This window comes from Haliotis rufescens, unplaced genomic scaffold (genome assembly GCF_023055435.1).
Source record: "Haliotis rufescens isolate VD_foot unplaced genomic scaffold, xgHalRufe1.0.p SCAF_7, whole genome shotgun sequence".
NCBI lineage: Eukaryota > Metazoa > Mollusca > Gastropoda > Lepetellida > Haliotidae > Haliotis > Haliotis rufescens.
Window position 1 is genome coordinate 11,849,223 of NW_025964361.1, and position 9,197 is coordinate 11,858,419.

The following is a 9,197-nucleotide window of genomic DNA, read 5'->3' on the forward strand; positions in this document are numbered from 1 at the left end:
ACCGGACCGAACCTGACCGAAAGATTACGCCATGGCATTGGCCTCATTTCGCAGTGTCCGCCATAATTGCATGTTTTACGCATTAGAAGAAATTAAGCAGTTACAATGGTTTGAGATTTGTGTTTGTCAAGTAGGTTTCTTGATGGTGTTGAGCACAGCTATGTGGATATTTTATCATCTTCGTCTGCAAACCTTAAACATAAATCATGTAATAACAATAATCATAATCAAAATCATAATAAGATTGATGATTAAAAAACAGCATTAATATTCTAACACACAATAATAACACAGGATTACTGCCCTAATGACAATCTGGGTAATGCAGAAGGCTGCAGTGATCGGAGTCTTCACATTCTCCGAAAAGTTCTCGGTCGGTTTGACCAGGCAGTGCTTCCTGGGAGATGTCCCATTCTCTGTCTGGGCTGCGTGTGGAGGGGCCAAGGGCTCTGAGCTTATGATGAGCCTAACCTAGGCAGGGATCACCTGGAACCTCTTTGCTGCATTCATTTATTGTAATCTGTACATAAAATAAAATAAATAAAAATAAGTTGAGTTGAGACGATCATGTTCGTCATTCATGCATATTACCTTTTCTGGGCTCGAACCCAGACTACTCTGTTACCAAGGCGATGTCAGCCAGGTTGGCTTTTAGTGAGTTTGTATAAAAATAACGTATTCCAAAAATAACTTTACATCACACACACACACACACACACACACACACACACACACACACACACACACACACACACACACACACACACACACACACACACACACACGCACGCACGCGCGCGCGCACGCACGCACGCACATATACACGCTCACACACACAAGCATACGAACACACACGCACACACGCACACACTCACACACACACACACACACGCACGCACGCACGCACGCACACACACACACACACACACACACACACACACACACACACACACATATTAACTGTTAACTGGATGCCCTGAAATAATCTAATGTAGGTCCGTTAAAAACTTGTGGTTTCTCCTTTGAGAGAAATAAAGCGTATGTCTCATAGGGAGCAGTGTCTTACTAACTCCCGGTATAAACAGCCTGACCCCCACACAAACCACACCAACACCAACAGCTCGATTCTCCTCGCACCGCCAATGTATGACGGGTAATCACGGACACACCGTCACTGTACCAGACTGCTGCTATCAGGAACCTATGACGTATAGTACGTCTATTTACAGACCCCCTTCCACTTCTACATCATATAACGTGATGCTGAAACTTATTCAACGACATAAAAGCTACCATACTCCTTATATGATGTATAGTTCTTCCTTAATGTGATGTACCAGATGGCTTTTTTCTCTCTGTTGTAAGTTGGTTCACGAACACAGGGCGGCTGCCTGTAGTCAGTGATTGAGTATGGTTTTATGCCGCGTTTAGCAACAGTCCAGCAATATCACCCATTGTTCCCATGTTGGGAATCAAACCCTGGTCTTCGGCGCACGTTCTAATTACTAGGCTACCCCACCGCCCTGCTGCCTCGAGTGTGGAATCGGTAAGGCTGATGGTGGTGGAGCTGGTGATGGGGAGGATGTCGGTCACTATGCCGCTGCGTGCATGATGTCGATGTTGTTCGCCTACAGGACATTAGAAGTAGTTAGAGCATGAACACGGTACCGCTAGATCAAAGGAAGCCGCTGATGTCGGGGAGAAATCTGAAATGGCGTTGGAGTTCTGCTGCTGATGTTGGGGGTAGGCAATTTCATTTATTCTTAGGGGATATTGTGCTGGGCCCATGTTCACAAAACGATCTTAGCGCTACGACGACCGTAATTCTAGGCTAGAGAGCATCCATTTTATTTATACGTTGGGGTGAAAAGCATCTATGTTTTTTCCCAACTGCATCCCAAAAACTATATATTTACTGAGCGCCATCAAACAATCTATTCATTGTCACACAAAAATGAAGTTTGGGTATTTTCCACATGCTGGAATATTGAGAACAGTAATTTGTCTTCTCAACTCTGTTAATTGATTTCGGTATTGAAAACAATTCGAAGTAGTTCTGTATTAAAATAAACACCTATAGCTTGTCGTACAAGAAACATTATTTTGTTTTCATTTGTGCGTCCTCGAAAACCTTTTATTTAGAGCTTCGTTTCGGAAATAGGCCTACAAGTTTGGAAATTAAACCATAAATAATGCAATAAGTAGCAGTGTTGTGAGTGAGTTGGGTTTAACACCGCCTTTAGCAGTATTCCAGTTATATCACGGCGCGTCATCTTGATGTGGGAGGTCTTAGACATTTGCCACTTTGGTGAAACACACGAGCACGGGTGCGGTGCTGACAAACCTGGAAACATGATCGGGACGAACCGGGATTCGAACCCACAATCATTGGCGAGACAAAGGGAAACAACTCTGCACAGCGAATTTCAGCGCCTTGGGCGAAGTGACAAAGCACGTAACAAAACATACAACACGTCCCATTTTAATTCTGGAAACCCAAAAGTCCAGAAACTCTACGCTCTTTGCCCAGTCTCGGTTAAAGGTATTTACAAAATTAAACATGCCGTTTTCATGGGAACATACCAAGGAAGACAAAATGAAAAAAAAATTGTTTAAAAACTCAATATTTAGACTATGTCGCCCATGGGCCTGCCCATGGGCGAAGTTTGGCCCATGGGTAGGCCCATGGGCAGGCCCATGGGCGAGAATATGTTCCTTTACTTAAAACTCATGTTTTTGTTTCGCAAATACATTTAATGTATTCATTCAAGTATCATGACACAATATTTAACTCAGTTTAACTTAATTCAACGATTTTATAGCGATATTGAAATATTTGGCCCATGGGCGAGAAAAAGGTTTGGCCCATGGGCGAGAATATGTTCCTGTACTTAAAACTCATGATTTTGTTTCGCAAATACATTAAATGTATTTATTGAAGTATCATGACACAAAATTTAACTCATTTTAACTTAATTCAACGATTTTATAGCGATATTGAAATATTTCGCCCATGGGCGAGAATATGTTCCTGTACTTAAAACTCATGATTTTGTTTCGCAAATACATTAAATGTATTTATTGAAGTATCATGACACAAAATTTAACTCATTTTAACTTAATTCAACGATTTTATAGCGATATTGAAATATTTCGCCCATGGGCGAGAAAAAGGTTTGGCCCATGGGTAGGCCCATGGGCAGGCCCATGGGCGAGAATATGTTCCTTTACTTAAAACTCATGTTTTTGTTTCGCAAATACATTTAATGTATTCATTTAAGTATCATGACACAAAATTTAACTCTTTTTAACTTAATTCAACGATTTTATAGCGATATTGAAATATTTCGCCCATGGGCGAGAAAAAGGTTTGGCCCATGGGCGAGTATATGTTCCTGTACTTAAAACTCATGATTTTGTTTCGCAAATACATTAAATGTATTTATTGAAGTATCATGACACAAAATTTAACTCATTTTAACTTAATTCAACGATTTATAGCGATATTGAAATATTTCGCCCATGGGCGAGAAAAAGGTTTGGCCCATGGGTAGGCCCATGGGCAGGCCCATGGGCGAGAATATGTTCCTTTACTTAAAACTCATGTTTTTGTTTCGCGAATTCATTAAATGTATTTATTTAAGTATCATGACACAAAATTTAACTCATTTTAACTTAATTCAACGATTTTATAACGATATTGAAATATTTCGCCCATGGGCGAGAAAAGGGTTTGGCCCATGGGCGAGAATATTTTCCTTTACTTAAAACTTATGTTTTTGTTTCGTAAATACATGCAGGAGTTCTAACTATTTTCATGGCACATAATGTAACACAATTTTACTCAATTCAGCTATTTTACAGATTTATTGAAATATTTCGCCCATGGGCGAGAAAAGGTTTTGCCTTCGAAATTCTTGATTATTATATCATGCCAGAGCTCTGAAATTCAGTGACAATACTGTTGAACAGTAGAATCTGATTGACGTATTTTGCAGAACCTGTTTGACACTATGGGTTCCAGGACCACTAACACTCTGAGCTGAAAAAGTTTGGTCCTAACCGCACCCAACATCTTTAATGAACCCGGCCTTATCTCTCAAAACGTTTTGGCAGTTTATCATACGAATTCATGTGCGTGTACAACATTAAATTTTAGTTAGTTTCTATTTCATTTCCCATTTTATGACCCGTTGATACATCACACTGGGCAATTACGTGACAGGTACGCGTGCGCGTATTTTAATGGAAAGATACTATTCGTCTTTTATTGCATAACGTTTGGCTGAATATCTTACATTCTAACGAAATCTCGAAATAATTATTTAATTACAAGCAGTGTCGAACTGACCAGTAGGAATTATGTTTCAATGCGATTGAGGGAAACGTGAGTGAATATTGTGACACTAAAGCAACTTTTAACTGCATTGTCACTTTTGGTATGAAAATGGTAATAGTTAAGAAAAACGTAACAGCCTTCTTATGATAATTCTCATATTCTCATTAGTACGTTGTGTCTAATTACAGTGTCGGCCTTATTTACAGGTGATTCTACAATACTTGTTGTCGGTCAATTACAATCTGCCACACCACGCGTGAATAAACAGTTATGCAGGTGTTGCTGTGGGCAAATACCTAGCCTGTACATGTATATTTTTGTGGATACATGTATTACATATTTTCGTTGATATGTGGATATATTAAACACCAAGACACAAAAAGTTTATGAAAGATGAATTTGTGCCTTAATATATATATTCAACGCGAACGAAGCTTGTATTTTCTCCGCGATCCTGATGTGTATCATCGTTTAATTGGTCATTCATTAAAAGTATGTTGTGAGGCGATATCAAAGGAGCCGTTCAATATACGCAGTGTCGTCCGTTTCGCGTGAACTACCACCCTACCCTGTCAGTAAGAGTTATGTAATCGGTACACAAATATATTTGGTGCGATGTCAGTGTGGAAGGAGTTTGAATTACGTCCGCCAGTGGCCACAGAAAGTATAGTACCAATCAACAAGGCCAATGCCGTACTAATAACCTAGTGACTCGCGTAACAACGGCTGTCAATATGTCTGCTACATCTACCATACCATCATCCCTGTCACAACTGGCGTATTAACGGCTTATTCAAAATATTAATTGTAGAAATGTCGTTACCAGACTAACGTACGTCGTATTCAGTCCTCAACTGGATGTTACATTCCTTATATCAGTTAACAGCCCTGTTTGTGAAAATATTTACTAGACATAAGATTTAAAGACTAATAAAATCAATTGTAAGACCGCATAGACCATAAAACCGAATAAAATATGTCTTGGTATCATCTCTTGTGTATTAGATGATGGCAATGACCGGAAATATTATAACGTTAGATTAAGAAGGAGAAACATTAAAGTGTTTTACAATACTTGGAAACATGAGCAATAAGATGTAGCAACATAAACATGCATGGAATAGGGAAAAAGGATGAAAACAAATTGAAAAGGATTTTAATATAAAATTATCGAACTAAATAACTTGCCTGAACAGAAAGGGTACCCAAACTTGTTTGACAGTTATTCGTGTGTTGTAGACTGTCGAATGGGACACATGTGTGTACGTAGGGTAGGCATATCTATTGCAAGTTTTAGTACTCATACACTTTCTCTTTTTGTGTTTTGTTTGTTTGTTAGTTGTATAACGCCACACTTAGCAATATTTCAGCTGTATGACGGCGGTCTGTAAATAATCGAGTCTGGACCAGACAATCCAGTGATTGACATCATGTGCATCGATCCACGCAATTGGGATACGATGACATGCATCAACCAAGTCAGCGAGCCTGACCACCCGATCCCGGTAGTCGCTTCTTACGACAAGCGCTGTCGCCCTTTTACGCCAAGAATGGTTTGTTGAAGATCTTCACGGGTCTATTGAATGCAGGGATTTGTGTAAAGTCATTCAGACAGCATACAATGCCAACTAAAAAATTACACTCAGTGTCTCCGCAAAGTAATATAGTACGGTACTTAGAGTACATGTGAGATTATACTCAGATTAGGGAGATGTTTTATCCGTATAACGTGTTATTATTCTACCTAACAATGTATTTAATGAAATGAATGCAAAACAAACTCAACGGCTAAAAGGTTTCATTGAAAAAACTACCCGTAGTCTTGACTAATAAAACAACTGCAACCCGACACAGATTAAACGCACTTACAAACACAATCATAATCTTGTTAGTCTGTATCACTCAACGAGGCCGCTTACTTTGCCCACAGTATGAAAGTATTGGGCAGTTCAGTAATTAGGAGCCAAAACCAGGCAGGTACGCTGGTCACACTTGACTGGTCTGACTGATGATTAGGTCGTCTGACAATTGTGAGTGAACCATAGCAAGAAGTATCTGCGAAACGGTGTCCTCCCATTAGTTAGACGTCCCAATAGTTAGACAGCTTATAACAACACTTTAAACGGTTGAGTGCACACTAATCCTTATGCTTGTTACCTCAGACTTTAAAATGGAATAGTCCAGATTAGATCTGACAAACAAAGGAAAGCAGCTTTAAATAGATACTTTAATATTATACTTAACATTTAATGACACTTTACATTTGATAAATTTTATACAGTTTGTAACAACACTTTGTGACAGTTTTTGGTAATGTACACTTTACATTTAATAACTTTTACAGTTTATTTATCCCAGACGAAGCAAGTGTGCTATGTGACAGAGGTCTGTTGAATCGCTCTTGAACTTCTGTCTTCAGTTGTCGAAAAAGCCGGCCATAGGTTGTTGCTTGGCGATCTGGCAAAAGGGCGAACACAAGAGGGAAGGTGTTGGGACCAACTCTGGCATGAATGATGTATACTTGATCCCATAAACCTTGACATGCTGTGAAGGTACCATCCATGTAAAGGGTGTCAGCTTCCTGGCGTGCTTGTATCTGTTCTGCAGTGGAGAACGCCAGGATCTTGTCATCGTCGCCGTCGCTGAACAGTAGAAAGGGACGTCCATCTGTTGTCTCTGACCATTTGTCTTCAATGTCTACTGCTGACCGCGACCTGGGTAACGCTCGAATGTAACGCCTGAACAAGAGCAAAGGAACAGTTACACACATGTTACATGAAATATTGATAATGATTTCATTAACTTGAAATGTTTAAGAGCGAAACAAGTTATGTGGGACCTAAAAAAAGAGTAAATTCTAACCAAGTCAAAAATACGGGATGATATTTACCTGTAAAGTGCACCTTTCACGCTCTGAAATGACGGCATCGCTGGCATGTTGGCTTCATCTACATGTACTTGAGCGACTTGCTCCTCGTACAATGCCTGCATCTGTGTGGTTTCTTCTCGCGCTCTTTTACGAAGATTGCAGACAAAGTTCACTCTGGTTTCATCTTCAGGCGGATGGTTATGTTCCGACTGATTGCAAAGAAAGTCACCGACAGTCGTACATTTACCATTGCACGTCTTGACGACACATCTCCAATGTGTGCAGGTTTGCCTCTCGCGGTTTCTGTTGTAAATATATCCATCTAATATCAACTGCTCACTTCCGAGCCGAGAGGTGAGGTACTCTACTTACCTTTAACCAACCATATCGATACTGATAATGATACGTACCCCAAGATCATTTTTATTTGTTTGATGAGTAGATAATCTAAACTCGACTCCTTCAACTAATCATACAGTAAGACAATTCAGCTACTCCATAGTTTACATAGGAAATCTCATGCCTATTGAACCTGTGCTGAGAGTAAGGTAATTTAGGTTAATTAAACGAAATTATAACATATATTACTCCCTAAACTGTGAGTCCCCTATCCCTACCCAGTACTTTAATCTAATTAGGACCGATCCATTACACCTGTAGGTATATTCCCTCTTTGCCCGAATAAACATGTCTAACAATTGGGACGTCTAACTAATGGGACGTCTAACTATTGGGATATAACCTGCGAAACTATTTGCTCCTTTTATGGGACCGATTAGTTTTATGACCATGGGCCTCGGCACAAGCGTGGTGTTGGAAGACAAGTTATACATGTACATCCGATATGGTGACTGTTTTTCGCTATTCATATTCTAAATACATTCATAATACCACAACATTTTAGTACTCCTTGAAACTTTACAATCACTTCAATATGTACAATAGATTGAACGAGAACACTTGATATATTGCAGATTATTAAATCATTGTCTCTATTATCAGCCGCTACGTTTGTATCGTTTGCATTGTACAAAGAAATATTTTATCTGTCCTTTTGCAGATTTAGCCTCAGAATGTGCTCATTCGAATTAGGAACGAAAATAATTGCTTATCATGAGTATATATGATACAGTTAAAAGTTACTTGTACACTGTAGACGTATTCACTTTAAAGTCGCATACGACCTTCGCGAGCGAGTTGAATGATCCAGGTTAATTGGAACGAAGTCTAGAGAGGGTTATACAGTTTTGTATTTGGTAATGTGTAGGTTTGTTAAATATCATTTTTTTCATTCCTTTTATTTCAATATGTAAAAACATAACTATGCGCTTAAAAACAGAGCTGACTTGATGGGAGATAGCCACCTCAGATTGTCTGTTGGACACGGTTTAACCTTACTGTGTCCTCACCCTGGTTGTTGTTACCGTTGTTATAAGGGATTAAGAGCTACGGCTCATTGCATTTTTGGTTACAGTCTGTATCACTAAAGTGGACATGTGCAGGTGAACTCTGTTCAATTAGTATATGAAATGCCCCAAAATGTGAACTCCAGACAATAATAACCTGAGGGTAAATCCACGTGCGTCTGCCTTTCCCCTCGTTCACCTTCGAAATCCTTGATTATTATATCATGCCAGAGTTCTGAAATTCAGTGACAATGTTGCTGAACAATAGAATCTGATGGACGTTTTGTGCAGAACCTGTTTGACACTATGGGTTCCAGGACCACTAACACTCTGAGCTGAAAAAGTTTGGTCCTAACCGCACCCAACATCTACAAGTAATTAACAGTCCCATGCTGAGACCTTTCTCAAAATTCAGACCGGTGGCAGGTTGCCAACAAAGAGAAGAAAATATCGCAACCCCGACACGAGTGTGCTCAGTCAAACAATGAACTTACGACCGGCAGAAAACAACTCCAGTTGAGTATGCCGATGCTGTATCTCAGCAGTGTTGGCCTGAAAATTTAAACATGCTAATTAAATCCAA

At 39.6% G+C, this 9,197-nt stretch overlaps 1 protein-coding gene across 1 annotated transcript; it reads right to left on the reverse strand.

Moving 5' to 3' along the window:
* Positions 1-6,657: 6,657 nt before the first annotated feature.
* Positions 6,658-7,685, reverse strand: LOC125376156. Its single transcript, XM_048387973.1, has 2 exons — positions 7,230-7,685; positions 6,658-7,077 (listed from the first exon to the last, which is right to left on the reverse strand). The coding sequence occupies exons 1-2, from the start codon at positions 7,328-7,330 to the stop codon at positions 6,678-6,680; spliced, it is 501 nt and encodes a 166-aa protein (XP_048243930.1). The 5' UTR covers positions 7,331-7,685; the 3' UTR covers positions 6,658-6,677.
* Between the last annotated feature and the right edge of the window lie 1,512 nt (positions 7,686-9,197).